At 37.4% G+C, this 14,255-nt stretch overlaps 2 protein-coding genes across 2 annotated transcripts; one reads left to right on the top strand and one right to left on the bottom strand.

Moving 5' to 3' along the window:
* Nucleotides 1–2,290: 2,290 nt before the first annotated feature.
* On the top strand, nucleotides 2,291–6,227 carry LOC137742748 (protein GAMETOPHYTE DEFECTIVE 1). The gene is made up of 6 exons (XM_068482689.1): nucleotides 2,291–2,832; nucleotides 2,931–3,008; nucleotides 3,111–3,191; nucleotides 4,016–4,170; nucleotides 4,251–5,383; nucleotides 5,879–6,227. Exons 1-6 carry the CDS (start codon nucleotides 2,413–2,415, stop codon nucleotides 5,989–5,991), a joined length of 1,980 nt encoding a protein of 659 aa, XP_068338790.1. The 5' UTR covers nucleotides 2,291–2,412; the 3' UTR covers nucleotides 5,992–6,227.
* A 4,492-nt stretch (nucleotides 6,228–10,719) lies between these two features.
* Nucleotides 10,720–13,911, bottom strand: LOC137743548 (zinc finger protein CONSTANS-LIKE 3-like). Its single transcript, XM_068483464.1, has 3 exons — nucleotides 13,488–13,911; nucleotides 12,563–12,781; nucleotides 10,720–11,116 (listed from the first exon to the last, which is right to left on the bottom strand). Exons 1-3 carry the CDS (start codon nucleotides 13,824–13,826, stop codon nucleotides 10,925–10,927), a joined length of 750 nt encoding a protein of 249 aa, XP_068339565.1. The 5' UTR covers nucleotides 13,827–13,911; the 3' UTR covers nucleotides 10,720–10,924.
* Between the last annotated feature and the right edge of the window lie 344 nt (nucleotides 13,912–14,255).

Below are 14,255 nucleotides of genomic sequence, written 5' to 3'. Positions count from 1 at the left end.
AAAACCTGAACACAAAACTAAAACAAAACATCAGAAGTCAGAGAGAGGAATCTGAAACCATAATCTACGTGAAACTGCAGAAATTTGAGAAGGGGAGAGAGAGAGAGGACCTGAAAATTGCAGAGAAAGTGAGAGAGAACTCGTTTGCTTTTGGGGAATGCATGGAGTGTTTGGATTTTGTGGGTATTTATAGGGCGATGTGGGATCCTGAGATGAGGGTCGATCCGCGTGGTAGATGGAAGGAAGGTTTTGGGCAGTCGATGGATTTGTGTTCGCGGTGGAGATGGAGGTGAAGGGTGAGTGAGGATCGATGACGTGGGTGTTTGCGAGTTTTCAGCGCTTTGTTTTGTGTTTCTTTTGGTTTGACTGTTCGTCGTAGGACAAAACTGCGCGGGGGCGGTTGGCGCTGTTTTGGGAATGGGCTCTGTGAGGCCCAGGTCTTTTTTGCGTGATACACCCATCAAACTGCTCGGTACACCCCATCTTTTTAAACCACCATATTGTTATTGTTAGGTGAGTTTAAATGTCAAGTAGTATAAGTAGTATAGAAATTTAGTACTACGATCTAATGATATTCCTCTTAATTTATTACTTAATATTTTAACTGTAAAGTGTTGTGCAAGGTTTTAAAAACCAGAAAACATCCAACGCTCTTGCTTCTCTTCCATCGACCATACAGACAGGTTTACCTTTCTCTGTGGAATCCTCCTTGCTCACCACCTTTTTATTCTGCTCTACCTCTCCAAGGATTCCCCGTTCCTGATCATCATTCAGTTACAAGTCAATCAGAAAAATGACATAACTTGGATAAATAACAAGTCAATCAGAAAAATGACATAACTTGGATAAATATTAGCAGGGATATAAGAGGTGATGTTACTATGTGGCAGCAAATTGAGTCAAATCAAAAGTGGTTTAGAGTTTGTGGAATAATAGCACCGTAACACTGATGGGATGAAATGTCCATTTGTAAATCTCAAGCAAATTACTAATGTTGGTTAGGCATGATTGAAATTCTTCTTGACTGACCCCCATTACATATCTTCTACTTCATGACCCTTAAAACATATATCTAAAATTAAATAATATATATATATTATTTCGATTCGGTTCGGGATTACCGAACGAATGAAAATGTGAGACCGATTATGTACCGAAATTTTTGGTTTAGTATTTTTTCGGTTCGGTTTCGGAAATTTTTTGGTTCGGTTTGGAATATTCGGTATTTTTTTTCCACCTCTATGAGGCTTAGCTCACTCATTTGTTCATAAAAAATTTCAAGTAGTATAACACGTAAATTGTATTCACTTATTTAACATCAAATATTTACCTCGTTAGCGAGTTCATTTGTTTCATATTGTATTAACAAGTTGTATAAAATATATAAGAAAATATGAAAAAGGATCATCTCCGAATTTTATCAGTGTGGACTTTCGGGATCAATTGATCCTGGTTTTTCACCACAAATCGAAGGGCAATGCTTCCACCAACCTACCTATATTCATTGCCTTCTCTCTTCTCCTTTCACTACTTCTCTTTCTCCTGTTCACAGATCGAAAGAATTCGCGACAGAGGCACGTCGCCGACTCTTCTTAAACTTGATTGTCACAGAGAACGGGTTATCGACAAAAGAGAGGTTACGATCCCACCTTCGTGGGAGGCGTTGCGCTTTGGTGTACGATGCGCGTGCAAATCAAGGGCGGCGTTTGGTTGGGTAGAATTGTAGGGAGGAGGAAGGTGGTGGATGATAATAAAGGGATCGTATAACTACAACCATACTTTTGAGTTTTGAGTTTTTTTGTTTATGTATTAGTTGCTACAATTGAATTTAGATAATTATATTAGTTAAGCTTTTGAGTTTGTGAACTTATAACTATTTGGATTATGTTTGCTGACATTGATGTTGACTTATTAAGTTTTGATTTGATTTTCATTTTAATTTGTTAAGTCATGATTATGTTGGTTTATCTTCAATTGAAAAATTGCAGTAACAACTTCTTTTTCTCTTTTCTGGTTTGTTGTTTACGGGTCGGTGCATGGTCTTGATCTGTTTTTTTTTTAAGCTTATTTGCAAACCATCGATTGTGCTATTTACCAATCAAACTAGCCAATAATTTCGACAGAACCGATTTTTGGCAACTGCAACAAGAAGGTTGACTAACGGTAAATGATTTTCGGTAATTATGTATATATGGCTGGCATGTGGCATAAGGAATTTGACAAGATTTGCTAACCGAACCCAGCCTAATTAATCCTTTTTATTTCCACAGGCCTCCTCCACCGTAAAAAAGTGGGGCATAAAAAAATCCCAACGCCTCCGAAATCATCCCTTTCCTTAAACCCTAAACCACCGATAAACGACCTTCAACTGCCGCACATCTTTCACTCCACCGTCGCTTCTCCCCTCCACTCATGGCCTTCTTCGACCTCAGCATACCCTATACGGACCCCTCCCCACCGGACCGATCATCAGCAACACGTGCCAAGCTGGTGACCAAGGCCCTGGAGCTCGGCTATTCCGGAATCGCTTACAACCGCACGATCAAGGGCGTCATGTCCGATCACGACCGTTGCACCATCCCCCTCCTTAAACTTCCTTCCCTCCTCAAGCACTCCCCTCTCCTCCACTCCTCCGTCAACTTCCACCGCGACCTCCTCGGTGTCCCCCGATCCTCCCCTTTCCGCCAGTACACCCGCCTCACCGTCTGCGCCGAGACCCCAGCCCAGTCGCAGGCCCTTAATTCCGGTAACCCGGTTCTGAAGACTTACGATTTGGTCGCCGTCAAGCCCTTGAATCAGTCCGCTTTCGACCTCGCCTGTGAGAAATTGGAGGTTCGTGCTTTTGAATTTCTGAAATTTAACATTGTGTTTGGTTGCTCGGAAAGTTGAGGAAGAAAGTTATGATTTGTGTGTATTCTGGTTTCTCATAGGTAGATATAATTGCGATTGATTTCTCGGAGAAGTTGCCGTTTCGATTGAAGATGCCCATGGTTAAAGCTGCAATGGAGGTTTGATCTCAGAGAATTTGCTTGCTTCTTTTTTTTTTCAATTTATATTTGATGGAATTGTTGAATTAGGTGATAAAGAATTTATATTTATCGGTTATGCAGCGCGGAGTGTATTTTGAGATCACATATGCGAATCTCATTGCCGATGTTCAAGCCAGAAAGCAAATAATAACCAATGCTAAGGTGAGGATTTGTAAAGGGAAATTACTATATCGATATTTCATATCCAGATCAATAGGCCGCAACGATTTGTATTTTCTTTCCCAAGATTAAATCTTACAAGAACGTTGTGACATGGTGCATTTTACTTTCCACGAGACAATGTTGTAGGGTCATATTCTGCATGACATTACACAACTTACTACTGGACTTATATTAGTATTATGCAAACGGTCAACTAAAACTACAATTCTGTATGAAGTCTGTTAGTGTCATTTTGATCAATTAAAACCTTTTTCCGAAGTGTACAAATTTTTTCCCAAAGCATATGACTTTCTGGGTGCAGATGATCTACTGGTGAAAGATACTTACCCTCAATCAGAGTTATGTATGGAGATGCTATAATGGCAGATTGTGGGGTCATTTAATGGGAAGAGTACAATTTGACCTTAAAATGCTTGCATTGCGTGCACATCAGTCTTTGAAAGCATTCTTTGCTCAAGCTAGGTGACAGCGTTCTAGTTTTTCCAAACTTTAAAATGATCTTCGGAATGAAGTTTTACAGTTTTTTCATCAGTGATATAGAATTCATGGATAGTTTCCGTGTTTATTAATTTCCGAAATGTCTTCTTTTGGAAATGAATGTGGATTGAGTATACTTTGATTCTAAGATATTTAACATGGTTTTAATGTATTACTATTATGTGGTGCATTTCTTTGGTCTATAATGCGCATGCACACTACAGCCAGGAAAAACTATTCACTGTAACATGATTATTGTGTAATTGTTTGGATATTGTTCGTTTCTTATAGATGCAACTACTCATCATTTTTGTATTGTTCTTCAGTTACTGGTAGATTGGACTCGTGGAAGGAATCTAATAATTTGCAGTGCTGCCCCGACTGCAAGTGAATTTAGGGGGCCATATGATGTTGCAAACTTAATGTCATTACTGGGGCTCTCAATGGAGCGAGCTAAAGCGTCTATATCAAGAAATTGTAGGTATGATAGCTTTTCATAAATCTCAGTCTTGAAGATTTGATGTTTAACTCATCCAAACTCTTACAGTTAATGTCTTGCAGGACTCTAGTAGCTAATGCTGTGAGAAAAAAACACTTTTTCAAGGAAACCATAAGAGTTGAAGTTCTGTCATCGGATCAAGAAACTGACAAGAACAAACCTTGGTCTGGTGACTTGTTTCAATGGGATCCCATCTCTAGTGGTGAAGGTGATTTGGTATTAGCTGATTTGGAAAAGTCTTTCAGTACCTCTAGTAACAAAGTATCCAAAACTGCCAAAGCCATTGATTTTGCTTCAGTCATTGACAGCATGCCGTCACTTGGGTTTCAAGTCAAGGATGTGATATGTGGCAATGATGTGGTTGTATCTCAATCAATGGCTACTTGTAAAAGCACTGTTTCTGCTTCTGAGGCAGTTGAGCAACCAGCTGTGACTGCTGGAGTGCCAGAGCAACCTGATAGAGCTTCTTTTCCTCAATCAGGTCAATCTTCTTTGTGTGATAGTCTTGTGGACCAACAAATGTTTGACTCTGAAAATCCTCAGAAATTATATTCATCTTGTGATACTGCGAACGCTTGTATTGGTGCTGTTGAAATTAAATCTCCTACATTAACTTCTGAAGCAAAACCAAACAATGCAGATGGTACAGATGGGAATATTGATTTGATTTTGAACGAAATTCATGATTTGCAATCACAGAAGTGCGTGACTAATCGTGAATTGGATGTTGTGCCACCTAATGATAATTTAACATTTCAAGCGTTAGACGTTGGGTTAAATGCTGTTTGTACTGCTAATTCTGAAGTTGAAGTTTCCACAAATTACCAGGATTCGGATATTCCTGCTCCTCACAGTGAAGAGGCTTTGTGTGTGAATGGTTCTGATACACAAATTGATGTGATGGATGAAATTTTTAAAATGCTACCTGTGAAGAGTAAAGAAGAAAAATCTCTGTATTTGAATTCATCATCATTGCATACTTCAGAAAAGGAACAATTCAGGGAATCTGGAGATGATACAGTTGTACTTGCAAATCAGGTTCCTGTTCTGCAGTCTTATGATGGTATGGTGGCGCCTGCAATTGATGATTATTTAGTTGCAAGGCATGGGTCAACGGAAGTGACTATGGAAGAGAACGAAAATGGGAAAGCTGATACTGAAATTAACTATCCAGACTCAGTTCAATCTATATCAGGTGCGATTTAATTTTCTTCAGTATGCATGTCCTCTGGTCAATGCCTTTTCTTTTCATTTGAATATGTGGCAGTTAAGTGTTCTGATCTGCTTGGATATGGGTGCTTTTTGTTCTTAAGACGGGCTTGTTACAGTTAGTAATCTGTTTGGGTTGGCTGGCCTGATGGACTTCCGATTACGTTTTTAAGTGTCCATTGTGCTATTATGTCACCATTTCATAGAGAACGACTTACCAGCTATAAACATGAATTTTACATACAAGTTCATTCTTCTGCTGAATTTAGCTGCAAAGGTTTGGCTGTTAGAAGTTTCGTTTCTCAATGAATCATTTTTCTGAATGATTTTGTCTCTTTAGCTATCTATCGAATTCCAACTTTCGTTTTTTGGAAAGTTGATTCTTAGTAAATTTACATCAGTTTTCACCTTCTATGTCATCCACCCGATTTCATCTGCATCTTTGTAGTAATGCTTAATTGTTTCTCATACATGCATGCAGGGAAATCCAGACCAAAAAGGAAGACTCCTCATCAAGTGAAGTTTCTTCCTCTTAAGCGATTGTTGCATACTGTACCCTTCAAGAAGGCGCAGAAAAGTAAGAAGAAAAATTAAAATGGCATGACTGCAATGATTTTTCTATGTTATTGATCGACATAGTGAGTTATCAAAAATTAATTTCGGCATATGTGAACTAGGTGAGTGAAGCTTGTTGCCTATTTAGCGTTCTTTATGTTCGTTTTCCCAAATTTTGATCTTGGTATCAGTTTTGTCCCTCTTTGTATGGAATCTTATATGGAGAGAATTCTCTTTGTCAATCATAATTTATGAAAGGTATAAGATCTATAACCTGTGTCTGTTGTAATGCGAGACTCGATTATATGGGACTATGTAGTTCTCGTGTTTTTTTAAAGTGGGCTCGTTAAGTCATCTTGTGTAGCGAAGTGTGCAGGGACTTTGCAATGCAAGGACCTTGTAAGACCGAGCAGGTGAGTCCGGCTCGTTCATCCTCTCTGCACATCGACCTCCTACTCTGATCTCCCACAGCCGATGTTCGTTTGAGCAGGATCTGTAACCCCACCTCGACCTCACACCCTGCAACGCCCGACCAACATGGCCTGCTCACTTTCCCTTCCGGTCCACAAAAGTCCACCGTGCCAAACAATGCCTTACTGAACCATCTCCTTCTTTTTTGTATGAGTTTTGAGCGACGGACTTTTAAAGTCCCAAGGAACTTCACACTCCATTGTTAGGAAAAATACCATACAATATCAATGAACTAGTCAAACATTAGAGTTAATCTCGAATGCTTTTTTTTTTTCCTTTCAAACCCCTTCACCCGTCGGCCTCCAGCTCTGTTTGGGGCCGGTGGCAGCCACCCTTCCAACCTTTCTTTATCCTCCTTCATTTTTCCCTCCTCCTTGTCTTTCCCCGCACCTACGATTGCCCCAATTCCCGTCAGGGAACGGTGGAGCAACCCTCTTTTTACGAGTGGTGAATAAAGCTGTCTCCGAGCGTTTTGCTTATTGTTCAAGGTATTACACCTCTAATTTGGGGCTTTTGGGCCATGATTTTGGACTCTTCGCTTAAACTCTCCCAGATTTGGCAGATCTCATCTCACTGGTTTGTTGCTTCAATTCGTATTTCTCTCCGCTCGAAGACAACTATATGTTGTCACCTTTACAAAGGTCTGGGGTCTCTTTGACTCGGTGTTTAAACCCCCTAATTTTTTTTTTTGTTTATGCTTGGATCAGGGCATTTAGATGCCTATTGTGTGCGACTGGAATGGGCAAGGTTTCTCTTGATTTGCAAGTTTGGCTCCCTTTCACCGGCGTTGAGACGAAGATGGCCTTGAGTTTAGCTTTTTGCGAAGCAGTTTTATGGATATTCTGTTCACTGGTTGTCTCCACCAATTATCTGGTGGAGGAGGCAGCGGGTGAATCTCCCTTCAGGGTTTTAGGTACTTCTGTGTGGTCACTTTTGGGTCTTCTGTGTGGGTCTTAACTTTTGGGTTGAGACACATTCTATGTATATTTTTTGTTTGGGTATAGATAGGAATCTTTACTCATACGTTGAATGCATAAGTGGCGTCTTGTTTATACCTACCCCATATATGGGGTGGTCAGAAAATAATTCTAACCTCTGTCTACAGAGTCTTTATACCATGTCCTTTTGGACTTTGTTATAAAAAAAAATTCATTGACAAAAAAAAAGGATTTTAAAATAACACCTTGAAAGGTAATATATGAAAAATCTTTAGAATGTAGAAATTGCACCGAAGGAGTTTTGCAATAATCGCATAGAACGGCGGTTAGCCAAAGTATTGTAGATCAAATGTTGGGGCCTCTAATCCCTATTTGAGACACATTTTGTAGGAATCCATTCGAATTTTATTTCAATAAATTCGAATCATTTTTGTTTTCTTCAAGTTTTCATTCATAAATCATCTTTGTAAAAAATTAGAGAAATAAAATCACGAAGATATCGCTCTATTTGCAACCATTTAAATGATTCGTTAAATGGTTTTGTGTTGAAATCTCTTGAGTTTAATCAGAAAAATGTGTAGGAATAGGGTGGTGTGAAGAGAATGATCTCTCTCTAAGTGGTTTTGTGTTGAAATCTCTTGAGCTTAATCAGAAAAATATGTGTAGGAATAGGGTGGTGTGAAGAGAATGATCTCTCTCTATCATTTGGATATCTTGAAGCTAATGCAAAAGCCATGACAATGTTTCAGAATCGTAAAATTGCTAAAGAAACTCTTAAAATTGACTTTTTATGAATATTCTATCATCTTATATTTTTAATATAATATTTTGTAATGTTTGCAACAAATATATGTGAAAAATCTCACTCGAAAGGAATCTGCTTAACTTTTCTCAAATTTTGTTACTGCTCTTCATGTGCCATTGCACTTCTTTCTGGCATCTTGATTTGATAATAGTTGCCTTACTTTATCAAAAGTAATGGTATCACAGTGGTGACAAGACTCTTCTTGTCTTCCTTCCGATCATCCCACCATGATCGCCATCATTTAAGCCTTGCCTTTTCCCTTTTCCGAAACAGTCGGGGGCACCAATTCAAATACTATTGTTTTTTAATTACCTAGCAAAATCAATTTTAACTAAATGAATTTCTTCGAGCGTATTTAATATAATTATATAATTATGTTTTTTTATAAATTTACTGTCATATTATAAATTTGAACCATATATATCTCACAAGAATCAACCTGATTAATATTGTTATCAAATATTGGTTTGAACCATATATTATATGTCTGACTATTGACTTAGATCCAATCACTTAAGTGACTAAAGATTGCGTGATCAAACAAGTGTCGACCCTCTACCACAATGGTCAAGAGGGGTGTTGCTCTCTCACCACGACGTGAGTTCAAACCTTGTTGATCATCAATCTAACAAATCTATTATTTGATATAAAAATAAATAAATAAAGGAAAACTAATGAAAAGGGTTTGAAAACTTTGAGTTTTTAACGATAAAGACAAAATAAGGGGTAATGTAGGGTAATGTGAATTGTACCATAATTGACTTTTTAAAAATATGATTTTTCGTTAAAATGAACAGTAACATAAGCTTTTCGTTAAAATTCCAAAAAAAAAAAAAAGGTGTTGGGCACTAATGTTTATAGAAACTCAAGGAAAATTACAAATTTTGATAAAGGAAATTTTAAAAATTACAAATTTTGATAAAGGAAATTTCAATTTTCAAATATTTGCCCAAAATATGTAGTGTTGAGTGAACTTTTTGGGCTACAGCCTACGAGATTGAATCTTTTGCATTCAAAATGGGTATGACTTTTTTGTAACATTTATAAATTTAATTTAATTTTTTAATTTTATTATCATAAATTTAATATGTGTCAATCAATAACTAGAATCATAATTAAAGAGGCCACACCGGAGCAGGAGATTTGATCTCACAGCCTACAAGTGTACTTGCCAAAAGAAATCATTAGCAAGTGTCAACTTCTGTATTGAAGCTAAAGCCTAATGAGATATTATTTTAAAGCAATGTGTGTTTTGCCTCGTTTGACATAATGGTTTAACCACGAGCGGCCGACAAAAAATGAAGAGCGCCGTCCTAGAGTTTGCCTCAAGAACCATATATAGCCTTTGGTTAAAAGAAAAGGTGGGATAATTGAGATCCTAATCATTCTAGATTATGTTTAAACATACTAATTAAGTAAGCACCCTTCATCATTCAGTAACATGAACGACCAAATGAGTAGCATAAAGATTAGTTATAAAATTTGGCCTTAATTGTAAACAAATTAATGAAGTGGTGTATGGCTTGTAAAGATGATGCAAGTGGATTATGGAGCTACTCGAGCCTTGACCATGCTCTAGCTTTTAGTGTTATTGGGTCGGTGTCTTAAAGCTTAGCTCATAATTAAGGACTTGTTTTATAAGCGTATAATGAAAAGCCTAATTTTAAAATATAGCCAAGACTTCTTTTCGAATTGCTTGTGTAACAAGTGCTTTTGATCATAAGAAATTTTTCAGAAAAGCACTTTTATATTGATGACATGTCAAAATTTAGGGAAAATTCAGGTACTTTTTCTGATAACTAAGTTTTTTTTATCAAGTAACGTCAGAAACATTTTTAACTGTCTAAGGACACTTTAATTGACTTGTATATATAGACTTGAAAGAGTCTTTTTTTCCTAGTTAGATACATAGGTTCTGTTTATGGACTTCACTCGCATGTTGACGAATGTGTACACTACTAATTGGCAGGTTGAATAGATTAAACTTCTCTTTGCTTTTCGAAAATATGAGGTTGATTGAGATGACAACGATAAGTACTTATGATGCCCATTTTCCTTCTTTGTCGATGATGACTCTCGTGTGTATTGAGACATACTGTACACCTGGTGATATAACTGATGATCACATTCCAATTACCAATTGGGAAACTTGCATGTGGTGAAGTAACTGATTCATTCCTCGCCTCAAATAACATAGAAGATAATATATGAGATATGACTGATTGATTTGCTAGGCATATTGGTTGGGCTTGTGCCTATCTCTTCAAGTAATTTCATTCCTCGCCTCAAAAAAAGCATAAAGTTGAGAGTTTTGTGGTCCTAGAGATTGATTAAGTTTCACCGAATAAGAAAATAAAGCAGAAATCGTGTGCTACTTTGAGCTTATATACACTGCATGTAACTCGATGGTGACTGCCACCGTTGCTATTTAATCGCTCTTTTTTCTGTTCTTTCTCAATGAAAATGACTTTGTTTTCATCTGGAAACACTAAAGTGAAGCTTGAGCACGACCTTAATTAATTCTGTAGAAGCTAAAACTTCACCCTTGATTAATTAAACTCTTAAACATTGTCATTAAGTTTAACAATACAATCACCTATATTTACATGAACTAGTACTTCAAGCTAAATAGCGCTTAATTAAAGTACTGCATTCTGCATAATAATAATAATTAAAGTTCAAATCAAGCAGCCCCAAATTTGCCTAGCTACTTGCTAAACATCAGGCATGGGACATAGAGGTGGTCCTATGTTGCTAGCTAGATTATGGAATTAGATTCGATTGAAGAAAATGCATCAAGAAGGTTGATCCAACTATCGTCCTCCTCCTCATCTTCTTCCCCACTCATGTTGCTCCATTGAACATTTGAATTCTTCTCAATTTCATCGTTCCTAGCAAACCGGCCTCTGATTCGCGGCCGGCTGTCCGCCAATGTCTTCCTACAAGCATACTGAATACAGAAATAATGCTAAGTTTTAGTGCTTCTTTATTAAGGGAAAGAAAGGGGAAAGAAGGAAATTAAACGTTTAAGGTTCAAATGCAGTGATATATAAAAGAGTAACAAGGGGCCCTTGCTTCTGTAAGTTTAATTATTTGACATAAGGAAAAGTGGTACCCTTTTCTTAAGATATAAGGGACTCATCCAGCAGAAGTGGTTAATTAATTCAGACACGTTTTGTTGCTACTTAGTCACTTTGTTCAATCAAATGGGGTAGGGCATGTGTAACATTAATTTCCAGGTAAAATAAAGTACTTGATGATCTAAGTGTAAAAAATACCAATACCACTCTATCTTGGGAAAGTTTACAATTTCAAATAGACGTCCAAGAGTAAGACAGTGTTGAACGTCTGTTAATAGGACTTGCAAAGACATAAAAATGGAAGAAAGCTGATCTGCAATAATTTATAAAATTGAAAAAAAAAAAAATTGGTTAGCAGAAAGGTAAAGAGTTTTGGAAGAGGATGATTGTGATAAATGTTTAAATTTAGTGTAGATTATCAGTTGTATAAAAAATAAATTATAAACCTACTCCGTTACATGAGATGACACCTTATATATCTCTTGTTATTTCATTCATACACAAGAAATATACTCGAATGATACATACTTGATGAACCACATAATCATTACGGTAGACACTCATTTCACTACTTGCACGTAGAAATGATTGCTTTATAATTTATGCGCACTCAAATGTTTAAGTACATGGAGTGCCACTTAACTCTTGCTTATGGAGTAAAGACAGTAGAATATAGGTTTAATCTTTTCCATGCACAAGTCATTCTACTAGTTTACAGTTTAGTTGTCATTTCATGCATTTTCAAACAACCACTCAATTAGTCCATTATAGAGCTAGGCTAAGCTAGCTAGCTCCCAAAAAACTCAAGTGTCAAACATGCACTACCATATCCTTTCCACTATTTGAGATGAAATTGAAAAAATGTAGGATGTGACAGACGCAAAGCATGGAATCATACATATATAGTAGGCACAAGGAGTAAAAGTTGCCTAAATTTTGCAAGATATAATACAATCACTGTGTGAAAAATCGTGTGCCAAAAAGCAACAAGAACTAGGCTACCATACATAGAAAATCTTAAAGTGGAACTAGTGGGTCAATTGGATCAACCAGCAACTAGAAGTCTAGGAGAAAGATATATATAATATTTGGCTTCTTATATTTAAGGTCTTTTCCTTTTTAAGACAAATACAGTTTGATGTGAATATAAAAAATTTCTTTTTGTAGGGTCTTGTCAATATATATATATATATATATATTTAGTAATTTGTAGTTCAGGAGAAGTGATTGGTTGTTGTATACCATGGGGTACCAAGCAATTTGCAAATCAAAGGAAATAATTAAATAGTGAATTAACTGAAGTAGAGTGGTATGACCTTAATGGTCTTGTTGAAGTTTCTTTGGTTGCGCTTGCTTCTGTACCTCTCAATTCTCTCTTTCTTCTCCTCGGGACTGTACGGGCAAGCTTTGCTCATCCCTTCTATGATCATACTGCTCTCACTCGACAGCGGACTACTTTCTGATGATCTGTTATAACCACCATATTGCAATTGCTGTACCACTTGTACCCCGTTACTATGCATGCTATTGATCGTCTGCATGCATCCACAATGTTTTGACACAAAAACACACAATTATATTAATTCCAGTAAAACCCTACAACCCCACAGGTAACACATGGAAGCAATTACGGAAAATATTATCTTAGTTCTAAGCTTTAAAAGTAGGGGGCAAGCCTAAGCCCCACTTCTAACACGCAGATATATATATATAGAAGTAGGATAATGTTAGGGAGACTATATTTTTAAATCAAATTTTGTAAACCAAATTACGTGGATGTTGATGATTGGATTATTATTTAAGTATTGATTAACATGCTTATTTTATATTTGTGACACATCATTTAATTTACAAATTTAATTTCCCTAAAATTATCCATAAATCTATATCAGAACAATTAATCAATGATCATGTAAATTTTTAGTATTGAATAGAGGAAATTATGTTAATTATGTCGGTCCAACATAATAATAGTCTCGGAACATGAGTATTTGTCTAATAATATAACCTGCTAGGAATGTTACCTTAAAAAAATCACTCATGCACAAAGCACACTAACATAAACGTTAACGTGGCTCTCTTAATTTAGGTGTAGTATGAAACTACGAACTTAATTTGCATGGAGATTAGTATTTGTGAATGTAACGATGCAAAATGGCAGATAAGAAATAAACTTGGGCATTTAGTCATTTTAATGAAGCAACTAAGTAACAAACTAGAGAACTCTCGATGTAATCGAACCTGCAAGTCCAAGTCCCCAGTGCTATACACCCGGCGGACCGGGACGGTCTCTGACTCCAGCAAGTCGGAGACCAGCTTGTGGGTCCCGCGAGTCTTCTGCAGTGAATGGCTGCTGACGCTGCGCTGAATCAGGTTTGGGGCCGGGTTTCCGTAGCACTCGTGAGCCCTGTGGCTGATCGGCGAGGCTCCGTGGCTGCTGGAGCCGCTGCTACAGCTGCTGCTGAACTCGGAGGAGACAAGGTGGTCGTGATGGTACTGCAATGGAAGAGCCTCATGCGAGCCCTGATGATACTGAAAATCGGGGGCGCATGGGAATGCGGTGCTGTTGTGACCGTACATTGGCGCGTGGGGTAAGTAGGGTTTTAGGAAGGTTTTGGGAGTTTATATTCTAATGAGTGCAGTGAATATTGGAGAGGTTAGAGAGATGGATAGATTTACGAATGTGGATGGAAGGCTGGGACTTTGTGGGGGTACTTAAAGGGAGGAAGAGTAAGGGGTGTGGGCCCCATTGAGAGCAGAAGAGATGGGACGGGAGAGACTGCAAGGTGACGTGGATGCTGATGTCATGCTTTCAGGTAAAGCATTGACATGTGTTTTAACTTCCGCCACTGGTAGGGTTTGGGATCGCTGGCTGTGTGTCTAAAGATTGAGTAATGCTAGGAAGATAACTAATGAAATACCAAGGGTTTTATGCATAATAAAATTTTCATCATTCTTTTATAGCTAGATAAATTGATTCAATAATAAAAAATTCCCCTTTTTAATAAA

Source organism: Pyrus communis, chromosome 8, assembly GCF_963583255.1.
Source record: "Pyrus communis chromosome 8, drPyrComm1.1, whole genome shotgun sequence".
Lineage (NCBI taxonomy): Eukaryota > Viridiplantae > Streptophyta > Magnoliopsida > Rosales > Rosaceae > Pyrus > Pyrus communis.
The sequence above is the reverse complement of the archived record's forward strand: the minus strand, read 5'-3'. Positions and strand labels throughout refer to the sequence as shown.